The sequence below is a fragment of the Coregonus clupeaformis genome, unplaced genomic scaffold (assembly GCF_020615455.1).
Source record: "Coregonus clupeaformis isolate EN_2021a unplaced genomic scaffold, ASM2061545v1 scaf0393, whole genome shotgun sequence".
NCBI classification, from domain to species: domain Eukaryota; kingdom Metazoa; phylum Chordata; class Actinopteri; order Salmoniformes; family Salmonidae; genus Coregonus; species Coregonus clupeaformis.
The window spans coordinates 293,709-313,976 of NW_025533848.1; the positions used below are offsets into that span (position 1 = coordinate 293,709).

Genomic DNA, 20,268 nt, shown 5'->3' on the forward strand with positions numbered 1-20,268 from the left:
ACGATCAGCTGTCCGTCCTGTCTCCCTGTAGCGCTGTCTTAGGTGTCTCACAGTACGGACATTGCAATGTATTGCCCTGGCCACATCTGCAGTCCTCATGCCTCCTTGCAGCATGCCTAAGGCATGTTCACGCAGATGAGCAGGGACCCTGGGCATCTTTCTTTTGGTGTTTTTCAGAGTCAGTAGAAAGGCCTCTTTAGAGTCCTAAGTTTTCATAACTGTGACCTTAATTGCCTACCGTCTGTAAGCTGTTAGTGTCTTAACGACCGTTCCACAGGTGGATGTTCATTAATTGTTTATGGTTCATTTAACAAGCATGGGAAACAGTGTTTAAACCCTTTACAATGAAGATCTGTGAAGTTATTTGGATTTTTACGAATTATCGTTGAAAGACTGCTGAGTTTATGTATTTATGTGCATAGCTCTTTGTCATGTTATTGATGTTCTCCCAGGTCAAGGCCTTTTCAGGGTGTGGCAGCAGAGAAGGGTGTTATTGATGTTCTCCCAGGTCAAGGCCTTTTCAGGGTGTGGCAGCAGAGAAGGGTGTTATTGATGTTCTCCCAGGTCAAGGCCTTTTCAGGGTGTGGCAGCAGAGAAGGGTGTTATTGATGTTCTCCCAGGTCAAGGCCTTTTCAGGGTGTGGCAGCAGAGAAGGGTGTTATTGATGTTCTCCCAGGTCAAGGCCTTTTCAGGGTGTGGCAGCAGAGAAGGGTGTTATTGATGTTCTCCCCAGGTCAAGGCCTTTTCAGGGTGTGGCAGCAGAGAAGGGTGTTATTGATGTTCTCCCAGGTCAAGGCCTTTTCAGGGTGTGGCAGCAGAGAAGGGTGTTATTGATGTTCTCCCAGGTCAAGGCCTTTTCAGGGTGTGGCAGCAGAGAAGGGTGTTATTGATGTTCTCCCAGGTCAAGGCCTTTTCAGGGTGTGGCAGCAGAGAAGGGTGTTATTGATGTTCTCCCAGGTCAAGGCCTTTTCAGGGTGTGGCAGCAGAGAAGGGTGGTGTAAGAATGGACTCATAGCCCTTGGTTTAGAAGGCTAGTAGCTGGTTATTCACCTGCTGAAGAAATTGTTAATTATTTGCCCCCCCAAATATATTTTCTTGACAACCTACCTAGCTAGCTAGCTAAGCCCTGCCGTCTTTTCTATAAACCAGTTCAGTTGTACTCACCTTCTGTATTCTGTCTCTCTCCCTCCCCAGAGGGCGTCCCCCAGGTGTTCTCCCCCCAGTTTCTGTATTCTGTCTCTCTCCCTCCCCAGAGGGCGTCCCCCAGGTGTTCTCCCCCCAGTTTCTGTATTCTGTCTCTCTCCCTCCCCAGAGGGCGTCCCCCAGGTGTTTTCCCCCAGTTTCTGTATTCTGTCTCTCTCCCTCCCCAGAGGGCGTCCCCCAGGTGTTCTCCCCAGTTTCTGTATTCTGTCTCTCTCCCTCCCCAGAGGGCGTCCCCCAGGTGTTCTCCCCCAGTTTCTGTATTCTGTCTCTCTCCTCCCCAGAGGGCGTCCCCCCAGGTGTTCTCCCCCAGTTTCTGTATTCTGTCTCTCTCCCTCCCCAGAGGGCGTCCCCCAGGTGTTCTCCCCCAGTTTCTGTATTCTGTCTCTCCCCTCCCCAGAGGGCGCCCCCAGGTGTTCTCCCCCAGTTTCTGTATTCTGTCTCTCTCCTCCCCAGAGGGCGTCCCCAGGTGTTCTCCCCCAGTTTCTGTATTCTGTCTCTCTCCCTCCCCAGAGGGCGTCCCCAGGTGTTCTCCCCCCAGTTTCTGTATTCTGTCTCTCTCCCCCCCAGAGGGCGTCCCCCAGGTGTTCTCCCCCAGTTTCTGTATTCTGTCTCTCTCCCTCCCCAGAGGGCGTCCCCCAGGTGTTCTCCCCCCAGTTTCTGTATTCTGTCTCTCTCCCTCCCCAGAGGGCGTCCCCCAGGTGTTCTCCCCCAGTTTCTGTATTCTGTCTCTCTCCCTCCCCAGAGGGCGTCCCCCAGGTGTTCTACTTTGGGCCCTGTGGGAAGTATAATGCCATGGTTCTGGAGTTACTGGGTCCTAGTCTGGAAGACCTGTTTGATCTGTGTGACAGAACCTTCTCCCTCAAGACCGTCCTCATGATCGCCATTCAGCTGGTAGGAACGCTCTCCCTCACTTTGTCTCTCGCTCGCTCACTTCGTCTCTCTCTCACTTTGTCTCTTTCTCGCTTTGTCTCTCTCTCGCTTTGTTTCTCTCTCGCTTTGTCTCTCTCTCGCTTTGTCTCTCTCTCGCTGTCTCTTTCTCGCTTTGTCTCTCTCTCGCTTTGTCTCTCTCTCGCTTCGTCTCTCTCTCGCTGTCTGTTTTTCTTTCCCTCTGTCTTAATCTCCATCACGCTGTCTGTCTCTTGTCTTCCTCCTCTCTCTCCTCCCTCACTTCGTCTCTCTCTCTCACCACCTTCTCTCCTCCCTCACCCCCAGATCACGCGGATGGAGTTTGTCCAAACCAGGAGTCTGATCTACCGGGACGTGAAGCCAGAGAACTTCCTGGTTGGCCGGCCCGGCAGCAAGCGGCAGCACACCATCCACATCATCGACTTCGGCCTGGCCAAAGAGTACATCGACCCAGAGACCAAGAAACACATCCCCTACAGGGAGCACAAGAGCCTGACTGGCACCGCACGCTACATGAGCATCAATACTCACCTGGGCAAAGGTAAGGAGCCTGATGGGCACTACATGAGCATCAATACTCACCTGGGCAAAGGTAAGGAGCCTGATGGGCACTACATGAGCATCAATACTCACCTGGGCAAAGGTAAGGAGCCTGATGGGCACTACATGAGCATCAATACTTACCTGGGCAAAGGTAAGGAGCCTGATGGGCACTACATGAGCATCAATACTCACCTGGGCAAAGGTAAGGAGCCTGATGGGCACTACATGAGCATCAATACTCACCTGGGCAAAGGTAAGGAGCCTGATGGGCACTACATGAGCATCAATACTCACCTGGGCAAAGGTAAGGAGCCTGATGGGCGCTACATGAGCATCAATACTCACCTGGGCAAAGGTAAGGAGCCTGATGGGCACTACATGAGCATCAATACTCACCTGGGCAAAGGTAAGGAGCCTGATGGGCACTACATGAGCATCAATACTCACCTGGGCAAAGGTAAGGAGCCTGATGGGCACTACATGAGCATCAATACTCACCTGGGCAAAGGTAAGGAGCCTGATGGGCACTACATGAGCATCAATACTCACCTGGGCAAAGGTAAGGAGCCTGATGGGCACCACGAGCATCAACACTCACCTGGGCAAAGGTAAGGAGCCTGATGGGCGTACATGAGCATCAATACTCACCTGGGCAAAGGTAAGGAGCCGATGGGGACTACATGAGCATCAATACTCACCTGGGCAAAGGTAAGGAGCCTGATGGGCACTACATGAGCATCAATACTCACCTGGGCAAAGGTAAGGAGCCTGATGGGCACTACATGAGCATCAATACTCACCTGGGCAAAGGTAAGGAGCCTGATGGGCACTACATGAGCATCAATACTCACCTGGGCAAAGGTAAGGAGCCTGATGGGCACTACATGAGCATCAATACTCACCTGGGCAAAGGTAAGGAGCCTGATGGGCACTACATGAGCATCAATACTCACCTGGGCAAAGGTAAGGAGCCTGATGGGCACTACATGAGCATCAATACTCACCTGGGCAAAGGTAAGGAGCCTGATGGGCACTACATGAGCATCAATACTCACCTGGGCAAAGGTAAGGAGCCTGATGGGCACTACATGAGCATCAATACTCACCTGGGCAAAGGTAAGGAGCCTGATGGGCACTACATGAGCATCAATACTCACCTGGGCAAAGGTAAGGAGCCTGATGGGCACTACATGAGCATCAATACTCACCTGGGCAAAGGTAAGGAGCCTGATGGGCACTACATGAGCATCAATACTCACCTGGGCAAAGGTAAGGAGCCTGATGGGCACTACATGAGCATCAATACTCACCTGGGCAAAGGTAAGGAGCCTGATGGGCACTACATGAGCATCAATACTCACCTGGGCAAAGGTAAGGAGCCTGATGGGCACTACATGAGCATCAATACTCACCTGGGCAAAGGTAAGGAGCCTGATGGGCACTACATGAGCATCAATACTCACCTGGGCAAAGGTAAGGAGCCTGATGGGCACTACATGAGCACCAATACTCACCTGGGCAAAGGTAAGGAGCCTGATGGGCACTACATGAGCATCAATACTCACCTGGGCAAAGGTAAGGAGCCTGATGGGCACTACATGAGCATCAATACTCACCTGGGCAAAGGTAAGGAGCCTGATGGGCACTACATGAGCATCAATACTCACCTGGGCAAAGGTAAGGAGCCTGATGGGCACTACATGAGCATCAATACTCACCTGGGCAAAGGTAAGGAGCCTGATGGGCACTACATGAGCATCAGTACTCACCTGGGCAAAGGTAAGGAGCCTGATGGGCACTACATGAGCATCAATACTCACCTGGGCAAAGGTAAGGAGCCTGATGGGCACTACATGAGCATCAATACTCACCTGGGCAAAGGTAAGGAGCCTGATGGGCACTACATGAGCATCAATACTCACCTGGGCAAAGTTAAAGGAGCCTGATGGGCACTACATGAGCGTACAGTACAGTGCCCTCAAAGTATTTACACCACCTGATTTAAAAATAAAAAAATTCCCCCCACATTTAGTTGTTACAGCCTGAATTTAAAATGGATTAAATAGAGATGTTTTGGTCATTGGCCTGCACACAATACTAGATGATGTCAAAGTGGAATTATGTTTTTTAGAAGATGTTACCAATTAATAAAGCTGACATTTCTGACATTTCTTGAGTCAATAAGTATTCACCCACTTTGTTATGGCAAGCCTAAATAAGTTCAGGAGGCAAAATGTACGTAACAAGTCTGATAAGTTGCATGGACTCACTCTGTGTACAATTATAGTGTTTAACAGGATTTTTGAATGACTACCTAATCTCTGTACCCTACAGTTCTGTAAGGTCCCTCAGTGGAGCAGTGAATTTCAAACATAGATTCAAGCACAAAGACCAGCAAGTTTCTTACGGTCATGAAAACCGTGTTTTCCAGGCCTGAAAATGTTTAGGAAATTAATCAAATCTGACAATTTTGGGAAAGTCATGACATTTATTTATAATTAGTTTTTACGTATTTTGTCAATCCAAATAAAAATCTACGTATCAGCCAGGATCAGAATGACACTTTAGCACGCCTGTATCAGCCAGGATCAGAATGACACTTCAGCCAGGATCAGAAACACGCCTGTGTTTGCTCACATCATCTGCATGTATGTGAGGATGAGTGGGACGTTGCTCAAGGAGAGGCAGTCGGACATTGCTCTGCATAAGAGCGTCTGCTAAATGACTCAAATGTAAGCTATTGTTAGCATGTATTCATGTTTTCGTGTATAGCCTATAAAATATGACAGAAGTAGCCAATTCAAAACACATCTTGTTACCCTCAGTCAGTTATTTTTCTTTTTTTCTTTTTAGTCATTTAGCAGACGCTCTTATCCAGAGCGACTTACAGGAGCAATTAGGGTTAAGTGCCTTGCTCAAGGGCACATCGACAGATTTTTCATCAAGATATATGAAATGTAGCCTTTTGGATTATGTGGCTTCAAAACTTGTTTTATAGATGCTTCCAGTTGATTTGGGCATCCAATGTATGGGATATTGCAACTCAATAGATGCTAGTCAGCCTGCAAGGTAAACACTTCTAAAGTAGCTTTTATATATACATACATACATACATACATACATACATACATACATACATACAGTGGGGAGAACAAGTATCTGATACACTGCCGATTTTGCAGGTTTTCCTACTTACAAAGCATGTAGAGGTCTGTCATTTTTATCATAGGTACACTTCAACTGTGAGAGACGGAATCTAAAACAAAAATCCAGAAAATCACATTGTATGATTAAGTAATTAATTTGCATTTTATTGCATGACATAAGTATTTGATCACCTACCAACCAGTAAAAATTCCGGCTCTCACAGACCTGTTAGTTTTTCTTTAAGAAGACCTCCTGTTCTCCACTCATTACCTGTATTAACTGCACCTGTCCACACACTCAAACAGACTCCAACCTCTCCACAATGGCCAAGACCAGAGAGCTGTGTAAGGACATCAGGGATAAAATTGTAGACCTGCACAAGGCTGGGATGGGCTACAGGACAATAGGCAAGCAGCTTGGTGAGAAGGCAACAACTGTTGGCGCAATTATTAGAAAATGGAAGAAGTTCAAGATGATGGTCAATCACCCTCGGTCTGGGGCTCCATGCAAGATCTCACCTCGTGGGGCATCAATGATCATGAGGAAGGTGAGGGATCAGCTCAGAACTACACGGCAGGACCTGGTCAATGACCTGAAGAGAGCTGGGACCACAGTCTCAAAGAAAACCATTAGTAACACACTACGCCGTCATGGATTAAAATCCTGCAGCGCATGCAAGGTCCCCCTGCTCAAGCCAGCGCATGTCCAGGCTCGTCTGAAGTTTGCCAATGACCATCTGGATGATCCAGAGGAGGAATGGGAGAAGGTCATGTGGTCTGATGAGACAAAAATAGAGCTTTTTGGTCTAAACTCCACTCGCTGTGTTTGGAGGAAGATGAAGGATGAGTACAACCCCAAGAACACCATCCCAACCGTGAAGCATGGAGGTGGAAACATCATTCTTTGGGGATGCTTTTCTGCAAAGGGGACAGGACGACTGCACCGTATTGAGGGGAGGGTGGATGGGGCCATGTATCGCGAGATCTTGGGCAACAACCTCCTTCCCTCAGTAAGAGCATTGAGGGTGGGTCGTGGCTGGGTCTTCCAGCATGACAACGACCCGAAACACACAGCCAGGGCAACTAAGGAGTGGCTCCGTAAGAAGCATCTCAAGGTCCTGGAGTGGCCTAGCCAGTCTCCAGACCTGAACCCAATAGAAAATCTTTGGAGGGAGCTGAAAGTCCGTATTGCCCAGCGACAGCCCCGAAACCTGAAGGATCTGGAGAAGGTCTGTATGGAGGAGGGGCCAAAATCCCTTCTGCATGTGTGTGCAAACCTGGTCAAGACCTACAGGAAACGTATGATCTCTGTAATTGCAAACAAAGGTTTCTGTACCAAATATTAAGTTCTGCTTTTCTGATGTATCAAATACTTATGTCATGCAATAAAATGCAAATTAATTACTTAAAAATCATACAATGTGATTTTCTGGATTTTTCCACAGTTGAAGTGTACCTATGATAAAAATTACAGACCTCTGCATGCTTTGTAAGTAGGAAAACCTGCAAAATCGGCAGTGTATCAAATACTTGTTCTCCCCACTGTATATGGACAAGCAATGACAGAGCGGCATGGACTAAGATACAGTAGAATATTATAGAATAGAATGCAGTATATACATATGAGATGAGTAGTGCAAGATATGTAAACATTATTAAAGTGACTAGTGTTCCATTTCTTATAGTGGCCAGTGATTTCAATAGGCAGCAGCAGCCTCTAATGTGCTAGTGATGGCTATTTAACAGTCTGATGGCCTTGAGATAGAAGCTGTTTTTCATTCTCTCGGTCCCAGCTTTGATGCACCTGTACTGACCTCGCCTTCTGGATGATAGCGGGGTGAACAGGCAGTGGCTCGGGTGTTTGATGTCCTTGATGATCTTTTGGGCCTTCCTGTGACATCGGGTGCTGTATGTGTCTTGGAGGGCGGGTAGTTTGCCCCCCCGGTAATGCGTTCGGCAGACCGCACCACCCTCTGGAGAGCCCTGCGGTTGCGGGCGGTGCAGTTGCCGTACCAGGCGGTGATACAGCCCAACGGGATGCTCTCAATTGTGAATCTGTAAATGTTTGTGAGGGTTTTAGGTGACAGGCCAAATTTCTTCAGCCTCCTGAGGTTGAAGAGGCTCTGTTGCGCCTTCTTCACCACACTGTCTGTGTGGGTGGACCATTTCAGTTTGTCAGTGATGTGTATGCCAAGGAACTTGAAGCTTTCCACCTTCTCCACTGCGGTCCCGTCGATGTGGAAAGGGGGGTGCACCCTCTGCTGTTTCCTGAAGTCCACGATCATCTCCTTTGTTTTGTTGATGTTGAGTGAGAGGTTATTTTCCTGGCACCACACTCCCAGAGCCCTCACCTCCTCCCTGTAGGTGGTATTGTTGGTAATCAAGCCTACTACTGTTGTGTCGTCTGCAAACTTGATGATTTGAGTTGGAGGTGTGCTTGGCCACGCAGTCATGGGTGAACAGGGAGTACAGGAGGGGGCTGAGCACGCACCCTTGTGGGGCCCCTGTGTTGAGGATCAGCGAAGTGGAGAAGTTGTTTCCTACCTTCACCACCTGGGGGCGGCCCGTCAGGAAGTCCAGGACCCAGATGCACAGGGCAGGGTTCAGACCCAGGGCCTCAAGCTTAATGATGAGCTTGGAGGGTACTATGGTGTTGAATGCTGAGCTATAGTCAATGAACAGCATTCTTACATAGGTATTTGTCTTCTCCAGATGGGATAGGGCAGTGTGCAGTCTGATGGCGATTGCATTGTCTGTGGATCTATTGGGGCGGTAAGCAAATTGAAGTGGGTCTAGGGTGACAGGTAAGGTAGAGGTGATATGATCCTTGACTAGTCTCTCAAAGCACTTCATGATGACAGAGGTGAGTGCTACGGGGCGATAGTCATTTAGTTCAGTTACCTTTGCTTTCTTGGGTACAGGAACAATGGTGGCCATCTTGAAGCATGTGGGGACAACAGACTGGGAAAGGGAGAGATTGAATATGTCCATGAACACACCAGCCAGCTGGTCTGCGCATGCTCTGAGGACGCGGCTAGGGATGCCGTCTGGGCCGGCAGCCTTGCAGGGGTTAACATGCTTAAATGTCTTAATCACGTCGGCCATGGAGAAGGAGAGGCCACAGTCCTTGGTAGTGGGCCTCGTCAGTGGCACTGTGTTATCCTCAAAGCGGGCGAAGAAGGTGTTTAGCTTGTCCGGGAGCAAGACGTCGGGTGTCAGCTACGTGGCTGGTTTTCCCTTTTGTAGTCCGTGATTGTCTGTAGACCCTGCCACATACGTCTCGTGTCTGAGCCGTTGAATTGCGACTCCACTTTGTCTCTATGCTGATGTTTTGCCAGTTTAATTGCCTTGCGGAGTGAGTAGCTACACTGTTTGTATTCTGCCATATTCCCAGTCACCTTGCCATGGTTGAATGCGGTGGTTCGCACTTTCAGATTTGCGCGAATGCTGCCGTCTATCCACGGTTTCTGGTTAGGGTAGGTTTTAATAGTCACAGTGGGCACAACATCACCTATACACTTCCTGATAAACTCAGTCACCGTTTCAGTGTATACGTCTAAATTATTTTCGGAAGCTACCCGGAAACATATCCCAGTCCGCGTGATCAAAACAATCTTGAAGCGTGGATTCCGATTGGTCAGACCAGCGTTGAATAGTCCTTAGCACGGGTACTTCCTGGTTGAGTTTGTGTTTTGTTTCCTCTCTCTGTAGAACAAAGCAGGAGAGACGACCTGGAAGCTCTGGGTCACATGTTCATGTACTTCCTCCGAGGCAGTCTGCCCTGGCAAGGCCTGAAGGTAGGAACACAGACTTGTTTTACACACCTGACCCCTACCCCTAACACCTGACCCCCTACCCCTAACATCTGACCCCCTACCCCTAACATCTGACCCCCTACCCCTAACACCTGACCCCTAACACCTGACCCCTAACACCTGACCCCTAACACCTGACCCCCTACCCCTGACCCCCTACCCCTAACACCTGACCCCATACCCCTAACATCTGACCCCCTACCCCTAACACCTGACCCCCTACCCTAACACCTGACCCCTACCCTAACACCTGACCCCCTACCCCTAACACCTGACCCCCTACCCCTAACACCTGACCCCTACCCTAACACCTGACCCCCTACCCTAACACCTGACCCCCTACCCCTAACACCTGACCCCCTACCCTAACACCTGACCCCCTACCCCTAACACCTGACCCCCTACCCCTAACACCTGACCCCCTACCCCTAACACCTGACCCCCTACCCCTAACACCTGACCCCCTACCCCTAACACCTGACCCCCTACCCCTAACACCTGACCCCTACCCCTAACACCTGACCCCCTACCCCTAACACCTGACCCCCTACCCCTAACACCTGACCCCCTACCCCTAACACCTGACCCCCACCCCAACACCTGACCCCTACCCTAACACCTGACCCCCTACCCCTAACACCTGACCCCTAACACCTGACCCCCTACCCCTAACACCTGACCCCCTACCCCTAACACCTGACCCCCTAACACCTGACCCCCTACCCTAACACCTGACCCTGGCCCCTGACACCTGACCCCTACCCATGACACCTGACCCCCCTACCCTAACACCTGACCCCCTACCCCTAACACCTGACCCCTACCCCTGACACCTGACCCCTACCCCTGACACCTGACCCCCTACCCCTAACACCTGACCCCCTACCCCTAACACCTGACCCCCTACCCCTAACACCTGACCCCCTACCCTAACACTGACCCCTACCCCTAACACCTGACCCCTACCCCTAACACCTGACCCCTACCCCTAACACCTGACCCCTGACCCCTAACACCTGACCCCCTACCCCTAACACCTGACCCCTAACACCTGACCCCCTACCCTAACACCTGACCCCCTACCCCTAACACCTGACCCCACCCCTAACACCTGACCCCCTACCCCTAACACCTGACCCCTGACCCCTGACACCTGACCCCCTACCCATGACACCTGACCCCCTACCCCTAACACCTGACCCCCTACCCTAACACCTGACCCCTACCCCTGACACCTGACCCCTACCCTGACACCTGACCCCCTACCCCTAACACCTGACCCCCTACCCCTAACACCTGACCCCCTACCCTAACACCTGACCCCCTACCCCTAACACCTGACCCCCTACCCCTAACACCTGACCCCTACCCCTAACACCTGACCCCCTACCCATGACACCTGACCCCTACCCCTAACACCTGACCCCTACCCCTAACACCTGACCCCTACCCCTAACACCTGACCCCTACCCCTGACACCTGACCCCCTACCCATGACACCTGAACCCCTACCCCTAACACCTGACCCCTACCCTGACACCTGACCCCCTACCCATGACACCTGACCCCTACCCCTAACACCTGACCCCTACCCCCTAACACCTGACCCCCTACCCTAACACCTGACCCCCCACCCCGACACCTGACCCCCTACCCATGACACCTGACCCCTACCCCTAACACCGACCCCTAACACCTGACCCCCTACCCTGACACCTGACCCCCTACCCCTGACACCTGACCCCCTACCCATGACACCGACCCCCTACCCTAACACCTGACCCCCTACCCATGACACCTGACCCCTACCCCTAACACCTGACCCCCACCCCTAACACCTGACCCCTACCCCTGACACCTGACCCCTACCCCTGACACCTGACCCCCTACCATGACACCTGACCCCCTACCCCTAACACCTGACCCACCCCGACACCGACCCCCTACCCTGACACCTGACCCCCTACCCTGACACCTGACCCCCTACCCCAACACGACCCCTACCCCTAACACCTGACCCCCAACACCTGACCCCCTACCCTAACACCTGACACCTGACCCCTAACACCTGACCCCCTACCCATGACACCTGACCCCCTACCCATGACACCTGACCCCCTACCCATGACACCTGACCCCTACCCCTAACACCTGACCCCTAACACCTGACCCCTACCCCTAACACCTGACCCCTACCCTAACACCTGACCCCCTGACACCTGACCCCTGACCCCTAACACCTGACCCCCTACCCCTAACACCTGACCCCTAACACCTGACCCCCTACCCCTAACACCTGACCCCCTACCCCTAACACCTGACCCCTACCCCTAACACCTGACCCCCCTACCCCTAACACCTGACCCCCTACCCCTAACACCTGACCCCTACCCTAACACCTGACCCCTGACCCCTAACACCTGACCCCCTACCCCTAACACCTGACCCCCTACCCCTAACACCTGACCCCTAACACCTGACCCCCTACCCCTAACACCTGACCCCTGACCCCTGACACCTGACCCCCTACCCATGACACCTGACCCCCTACCCCTAACACCTGACCCCCTACCCCTAACACCTGACCCCCTACCCCTAACACCTGACCCCTACCCCTGACACCGACCCCCTACCCCCAACACCTGACCCCCACCCCTAACACCTGACCCCTACCCCTGACACCTGACCCCCTACCCCTAACACCTGACCCCCACCCCTAACACCGACCCCCTACCCTGACACCTGACCCCTACCCCCTGACACCTGACCCCCCACCCGACACCTGACCCCCACCCCAACACCTGACCCCTAACACCTGACCCCCTACCCCTAACACCTGACCCCTAACACCTGACCCCCTACCCCTAACACCTGACCCCCTACCCCTGACACCTGACCCCCTACCCCTAACACCTGACCCCTAACACCTGACCCCCTACCCCTAACACCTGACCCCTACCCCTAACACCTGACCCCCTACCCCTAACACCTGACCCCCTACCCATGACACCTGACCCCCTACCCCTAACACCTGACCCCTACCCCTAACACCTGACCCCCTACCCCTAACACCTGACCCCCTACCCATGACACCTGACCCCCTACCCCTGACACCTGACCCCCTACCCCTAACACCTGACCCCCTACCCCTAACACCTGAACCCCTACCCCTGACACCTGACCCCCACCCCTGACACCTGACCCCCACCGACACCTGACCCCTACCCATGACACCTGACCCCAACACCTGACCCCCACCTAACACCTGACCCCACCCCTAACACCTGACCCCCTAACACCTGACCCCCTACCCTAACACCTGACCCCTGACCCAACACCTGACCCCTACCCCTAACACCTGACCCCCTACCCCTAACACCTGACCCCTAACACCTGACCCCTACCCCTAACACCTGACCCCCTACCCCTAACACCTGACCCCTAACACCTGACCCCTACCCCTAACACCTGACCCCTAACACCTGACCCCTACCCCTGACACCTGACCCCCTACCCCTAACACCTGACCCCACCCCTAACACCTGACCCCTACCCCTGACACCTGACCCCCACCCCTAACACCTGACCCCCTACCCCTGACACCTGACCCCTACCCCTAACACCTGACCCCTAACACCTGACCCCCTACCCCTGACACCTGACCCCCTACCCTGACACCTGACCCCCCTACCCTGACACCTGACCCCTAACCCCTAACACCTGACCCCTAACACCTGACCCCACCCTAACACCTGACCCCTAACACCTGACCCCTACCCCTGACACCTGACCCCCTACCTGACACCTGACCCCTACCCTGACACCTGACCCCTACCCCTAACACCTGACCCCCTACCCCTGACACTGACCCCTACCCATGACACCTGACCCCCCTACCCATGACACCTGACCCCCTACCCATGACACCTGACCCCCTACCCCTGACACCTGACCCCCTACCCCTGACACCTGACCCCCTACCCCTAACACCTGACCCCCTACCCCTAACACCTGACCCCTAACACCTGACCCCTGACACCTGATCCCCTACCCCTAACACCTGACCCCCTACCCCTAACACCTGACCCCCTACCCCTAACACCTGACCCCCTACCCCTAACACCTGACCCCCTACCCCTGACACCTGACCCCCTACCCCTGACACCTGACTCCCTACCCATGACACCTGACCCCCGACCCCTGACACCTGACCCATGACACCTGACCCCCTACCCCTAACACCTGACCCCCTACCCCTAACACCTGACCCCTACCCTGACACCTGACCCCCTACCCCTGACACCTGACTCCTACCCATGACACCTGACCCCCGACCCCTGACACCTGACCCATGACACCTGACCCCCTACCCCTGACACCTGACCCCCTACCCCTAACACCTGACCCCCTACCCTGACACCTGACCCCCTACCCCTGACACCTGACCCCCTACCCTGACACCTGACCCCTACCCCTGACACCTGACCCCATGACACCTGACCCCTACCCCTGACACCTGACCACCTACCCCTGACACCTGACCCCCTACCCCATGACACCTGACCCCTAACACCTGACACCTGACCCCCTACCCCTAACACCTGACCCCCTACCCCTGACACCTGACCCCTACCCCTGACACCTGACCCCTACCCCTGACACCTGACCCTAACCCTAATTGTAACCCTAAACCAAACCCCTAAGCTTAACATGGCCTTTGTCCTCATGGGGACGTGGTATGTCCCCACAAGGGAGGATTTTCCATGTTTTCCTGTCAGGTCCCCACAAGGACAGCAGAACAAGACCCCACACCCTCGCCAGCAAGCACCCACACTAGAAATAGTCCCCTATTTCTATACTATATATATATATATATATATATATATATATATATATATATATATATATATATACACAGTGCATATGTAAAGTATTCAGACCCTTGACTTTTTCCACATTTTGTTACGTTGCAGCCTTATTCTAAAATTGATTAAATTATTTTTTTCCCTCATCAATCTACACACTAGCCCATAATGACAAAGCAGAAACAGGTTTTTAGAAATGTTTGCAAATTTATTACAAATAAAAGAACAGATTCTTTGCTATTAGACTCGAAATTGAGCTCAGGTGCATCCTGTTTCCATTGATCATACTTGAGATGTTTCTAGAAATTGATTGGAGTCCACCTGTGGTAAATTCAATTGATTGGACATGATTTGGAAAGGCACACCCCTGTCTATATAAGGTCCCACATTTGACAGTACATGTCAGAGCAAAAACCAAGCCATGAGGTCGAAGGAATTGTCCGTAGAAATCCCAGACAGGATTGTGTCGAGGGACAGATCTGGGGAAGGGTACCAAAAAATGTCTGCAGCATTGAAGGTCCCCAAGAACACAGTGGCCTCCATCATTCTTAAATGGAAGAAGTTTGGAACCGCCAAGACTTTTCCTAGAGCTGACCGCCGGCCAAACTGAGCAATCGGGGGAGAAGGGCCTTGGTCAGGGAGGTGACCAAGAACCCGATGGTCACTCTGACAGAGCTCCAGAGTTCCTCTGTGGAGATGGTTGTCCTTGTGGATGGTTCTCCCATCTCTGCAGCACTCCGCCAATCTGGCCTTTATGGTAGAGTGGCCAGACGGAAGCCACTCCTCAGTAAAAGGCACATGACAGCCCACTTGGAGTCGGGAGCTTCATGAAATGGGTTTCCATGGCCAAGCAGCCGCACACAAGCCTAAGATCACCATGCGCAATGCCAAGTGTTGGCTGGAGTGTTGTAAAGCTCGCCGCCATTGGACACTGGAGCAGTGGAAATGCGTTTTCTGGAGTGATGAATCACGCTTTGCCGTCTGGCAGTCCGACGGACAAATCTGGGTTTGGCGGATGCCAGCAGAACGCTACCTGCCCAAATGCATAGTACCAACTGTGAAGTTTTGTGGAGGAGGAATAATGGTCTGGGGCTGTTTTTCATGGTTCGGGCTAGGCCCCTTAGTTCCAGTGAAGGGAAATCTTAACACTACAGCATACAATTACATTCTATACGATTCTGTGCTTCCAACTTTGTGGCAACAGTTTGGGGAAGGCCATTTCCTGTTTCAGCATGACAATGCCCCTGTGCACAAAGCGAGGTCCATACAGAAATGGTTTGTCGAGATTGGTGTGGAAGAACTTGACTGGCCTGCACAGAGCCCTGATCTCAACCCCATCGAACACCTTTGGGATGAATTGGAACGCCGACTGCGAGCCAGGCCTAATCGCCCAACATCAGTGGCCGACCTCACTAATGCTCTTGTGGCTGAATGGAAGCATGTCCCCGCAGCAATGTTCCAACATCTAGTGGAAAGCCTTCCCAGAAGAGAGGAGGCTGTTATAGCAGCAAAGGGGGGACTAACTCCATATTAATGTCCATGATTTTGGAATGAGATGTTGGACGAGCAGGTGTCCACATACTTTTGGTCATCTAGTGTATGTTGCTCCATGGACCAGTTAGTATCATGTTAACCAGCCAGTAGCTGTGTTGTCTGTTGGCTAGTCCACGTCCTCACTACTTTATCAGTCTAGACAGACACACAGCCTTCAGGCACATATCTCCATGTTCCATCTCACCACATCACTTACTGAACTCTACTGCCTGCTGCACGTTACATTGTTCAGTTAGCCAGTGCGTCGTTCAGTTAGCCAGTGCGTCGTTCAGTTAGCCAGTGCGTCGTTCAGTTAGCCAGTGCGTCGTTCAGTTAGCCAGTGCGTCGTTCAGTTAGCCAGTACAGCAGAACCTTTCTCATGACTAAGTACTTACTCTGTTAATCATCCAAATGAACATACCTTCATTATCTCTTATTCCACCCTTTTCTCCTCCCGCTCTTCCTCTCTCTTCCTCTCTCTCCCTCCCGCTCTTCCTCTCTCCCTCCCTCTCTCTCTCTCCCTCCCTCTCTCTCTCTCCTCCCTCCCTCCCTCCCTCCCTCCCTCCCTCCCTCCCTCCCTCCCTCCCCCCTCCCTCCCTCCTCCTCCCTCCCTCCCTCCCTCTCCCCCTCCCTCTCTCTCTCCCTCCCTCTCTCTCTCCCTCCCTCTCTCCCTCCCTCTCTCTCTCCCTCTCTCTCTCCCTCTCTCCCCCCTCTCTCTCCCTCCTCCCTCCCTCCTCTCCAGGCAGACACTCTGAAGGAGCGCTATCAGAAGATAGGGGACACCAAGAGAGCCACGCCCATCGAGGTGCTGTGTGAGAGCTTCCCAGGTCTGGGTCTCTTCTATTGGTGCTTCTAGCCTGTCGGTTGTGTTTGTTAGGAGTTTTACTAGTTCCTTGTGTGTGTTCTTTCCTGTATTTAATGTGTGTGTTCCTTCCTGTATTTAATGTGTGCGTGTTCCATCCTGTATTTAATGTGTGTGTGTTCTTTCCTGTATTTAATGTGTGTGTGTGTTCTTTCCTGTATTTAATGTGTGTGTGTGTTCTTTCCTGTATTTAATGTGTGTGTGTGTTCTTTCCTGTATTTAATGTGTGTGTGTGTTCTTTCCTGTATTTAATGTGTGTGTGTGTTCTTTCCTGTATTTAATGTGTGTGTGTTCTTTCCTGTATTTAATGTGTGTGTGTGTTCTTTCCTGTATTTAATGTGTGTGTGTGTTCTTTCCTGTATTTAATGTGTGTGTGTGTTCTTTCCTGTATTTAATGTGTGTGTGTGTTCTTTCCTGTATTTAATGTGTGTGTGTGTTCTTTCCTGTATTTAATGTGTGTGTGTGTTCTTTCCTGTATTTAATGTGTGTGTGTGTGTGTTCTTTCCTGTATTTAATGTGTGTGTGTGTGTGTTCTTTCCTGTATTTAATGTGTGTGTGTTCTTTCCTGTATTTAATGTGTGTGTGTGTGTTCCTTCCTGTATTTAATGTGTGTGTGTGTGTTCTTTCCTGTATTTAATGTGTGTGTGTGTGTGTTCTTTCCTGTATTTAATGTGTGTGTGTGTGTGTGTGTGTTCTTTCCTGTATTTAATGTGTGTGTGTGTGTGTGTGTTCTTTCCTGTATTTAGTGTGTGTGTGTGTGTGTGTTCTTTCCTGTATTTAATGTGTGTGTTCTTTCCTGTATTTAATGTGTGCGTGTGTTCTTTCCTGTATTTAATGTGTGTTCTTTCCTGTATTTAATGTGTGTTCTTTCCTGTATTTAATGTGTGTGTGTTCTTTCCTGTATTTAATGTGTGTTCCTTCCTGTATTTAATGTGTGTTCTTTCCTGTATTTAATGTGTGTTCTTTCCTGTATTTAATGTGTGTGTGTGTGTGTGTTCTTTCCTGTATTTAATGCGTGTGTGTGTGTGTTCTATCCTGTATTTAATGCGTGTGTGTTCTTTCCTGTATTTAATGTGTGTGTGTGTTCCTTCCTGTATTTAATGCGTGTGTGTTCCTTCCTGTATTTAATGTGTGTGTGTTCCTTCCTGTATTTAATGCGTGTGTGTTCTTTCCTGTATTTAATGCGTGTGTGTGTGTGTGTTCTATCCTGTATTTAATGCGTGTGTGTTCTTTCCTGTATTTAATGCGTGTGTGTTCTTTCCTGTATTTAATGCGTGTGTGTGTGTGTGTGTTCTATCCTGTATTTAATGCGTGTGTGTTCTTTCCTGTATTTAATGCGTGTGTGTTCTTTCCTGTATTTAATGCGTGTGTGTGTGTGTGTTCTATCCTGTATTTAATGCGTGTGTGTTCCTTCCTGTATTTAATGCGTGTGTGTTCTTTCCTGTATTTAATGCGTGTGTGTGTGTGTGTTCTATCCTGTATTTAATGCGTGTGTGTTCTTTCCTGTATTTAATGTGTGTGTGTTCTTTCCTGTATTTAATGTGTGTGTGTTCTTTCCTGTATTTAATGTGTGTGTGTTCCTTCCTGTATTTAATGTGTGTGTGTTCCTTCCTGTATTTAATGCGTGTGTGTTCTTTCCTGTATTTAATGCGTGTGTGTGTGTGTGTTCTATCCTGTATTTAATGCGTGTGTGTTCTTTCCTGTATTTAATGCGTGTGTGTTCTTTCCTGTATTTAATGTGTGTGTGTGTTCTTTCCTGTATTTAATGTGTGTGTGTTCCTTCCTGTATTTAATGTGTGTGTGTTCCTTCCTGTATTTAATGCGTGTGTGTTCTTTCCTGTATTTAATGTGTGTGTGTTCTTTCCTGTATTTAATGTGTGTGTGTGTTCCTTCCTGTATTTAATGTGTGTGTGTTCTTTCCTGTATTTATTGTGTGTGTGTTCTTTCCTGTATTTAATGTGTGTGTGTGTTCCTTCCTGTATTTAATATGTGTGTGTTCCTTCCTGTATTTAATGTGTGTGTTCCTTCCTGTATTTAATGTGTGTGTGTTCTTTCCTGTATTTCATGTGTGTGTGTTCTTTCCTGTATTTAATGTGTGTGTGTGTTCCTTCCTGTATTTAATGTGTGTGTATTCCTTCCTGTATTTAATGTGTGTGTTCCTTCCTGTATTTAATGTGTGTGTTCTTTCCTGTATTTAATGTGTGTGTGTTCCATCCTGTATTTAATGTGTGTGTGTTCCATCCTGTATTTAATGTGTGTGTGTTCCATCCTGTATTTAATGTGTGTGTGTTCCATCCTGTATTTAATGTGTGTGTTCCATCCTGTATTTAATGTGTGTGTGTTCCTTCCTGTATTTAATGTGTGTGTGTTCCTTCCTGTATTTAATGTGTGTGTTCTTTCCTGTATTTAATGTGTGTGTGTGTTCCTTCCTGTATTTAATGTGTGTGTGTTCCATCCTGTATTTAATGTGTGTGTGTTCCTTCCTGTATTTAATGTGTGTGTGTGTTCTTTCCTGTATTTAATGTGTGTGTGTTCCATCCTGTATTTAATGTGTGTGTGTTCCATCCTGTATTTAATGTGTGTGTGTTCCTTCCTGTATTTAATGTGTGTGTGTTCCATCCTGTATTTAATGTGTGTGTGTTCCATCCTGTATTTAATGTGTGTGTGTTCCATCCTGTATTTAATGTGTGTGTGTGTTCCATCCTGTATTTAATGTGTGTGTGTTCCTTCCTGTATTTAATGTGTGTGTGTTCCATCCTGTATTTAATGTGTGTGTGTTCCATCCTGTATTTAATGTGTGTGTGTTCTTTCCTGTATTTAATGTGTGTGTGTTCCATCCTGTATTTAATGTGTGTGTGTTCCATCCTGTATTTAATGTGTGTGTGTTCCATCCTGTATTTAATGTGTGTCTCCCTGTATTTAATGTGTCTCCCTGTATTTAATGTGTCTCCCTGTAGAAGAGATGGCCACCTACCTGCGTTATGTGCGGCGGCTGGACTTCTTTGAGAAGCCGGACTACGACTACTTACGGAAACTCTTCACCGACCTCTTCGACAGGAACGGCTACATCTTTGACTACGAGTACGACTGGGTCGGCAAGCCACTGGTCAGTCCATATCCCTAGTGTTAATGCTCTGTGTGTCTGCTAGACATTTATCGACATGCATATCGTTGATATACAGTGGGGGTGCGTGCTATATTGTGGATACACCCTATGTAGCTTGGCTGAAGTTAGAGCTTGTACACACAACCTTAGCTAGATGGATGAGTTTCTCAGGAAGGTAACAACAGTTACATTACCCTTTAACCTCTCTCCTCAGCCCACTCCTATTGGCTGTTTAGTTAATGATGATCTTTAACCTCTCTCCTCAGCCCACTCCTATTGGCTGTTTAGT

General features: G+C 50.0%; 1 protein-coding gene across 4 annotated transcripts in view; it reads left to right on the forward strand.

The window, feature by feature from the left end:
• csnk1g2a (casein kinase 1, gamma 2a) overlaps positions 1 to 20,268 on the forward strand; it is a 73,619-nt gene that overhangs the window by 28,465 nt on the left and 24,886 nt on the right. For 2 of the 4 annotated variants that reach the window (XM_041895460.2, XM_041895462.2), the window contains exons 4-8: positions 1,946 to 2,094; positions 2,416 to 2,650; positions 9,510 to 9,595; positions 16,754 to 16,838; positions 19,831 to 19,979. In XM_041895460.2, the coding sequence (XP_041751394.1) occupies positions 1,946 to 2,094; positions 2,416 to 2,650; positions 9,510 to 9,595; positions 16,754 to 16,838; positions 19,831 to 19,979 (704 nt within the window). The remainder of the gene's footprint in view (positions 1 to 1,945; positions 2,095 to 2,415; positions 2,651 to 9,509; positions 9,596 to 16,753; positions 16,839 to 19,830; positions 19,980 to 20,268) is intronic. The other 2 variants (XM_041895461.2, XM_041895463.2) reach the window with 1 other exon arrangement.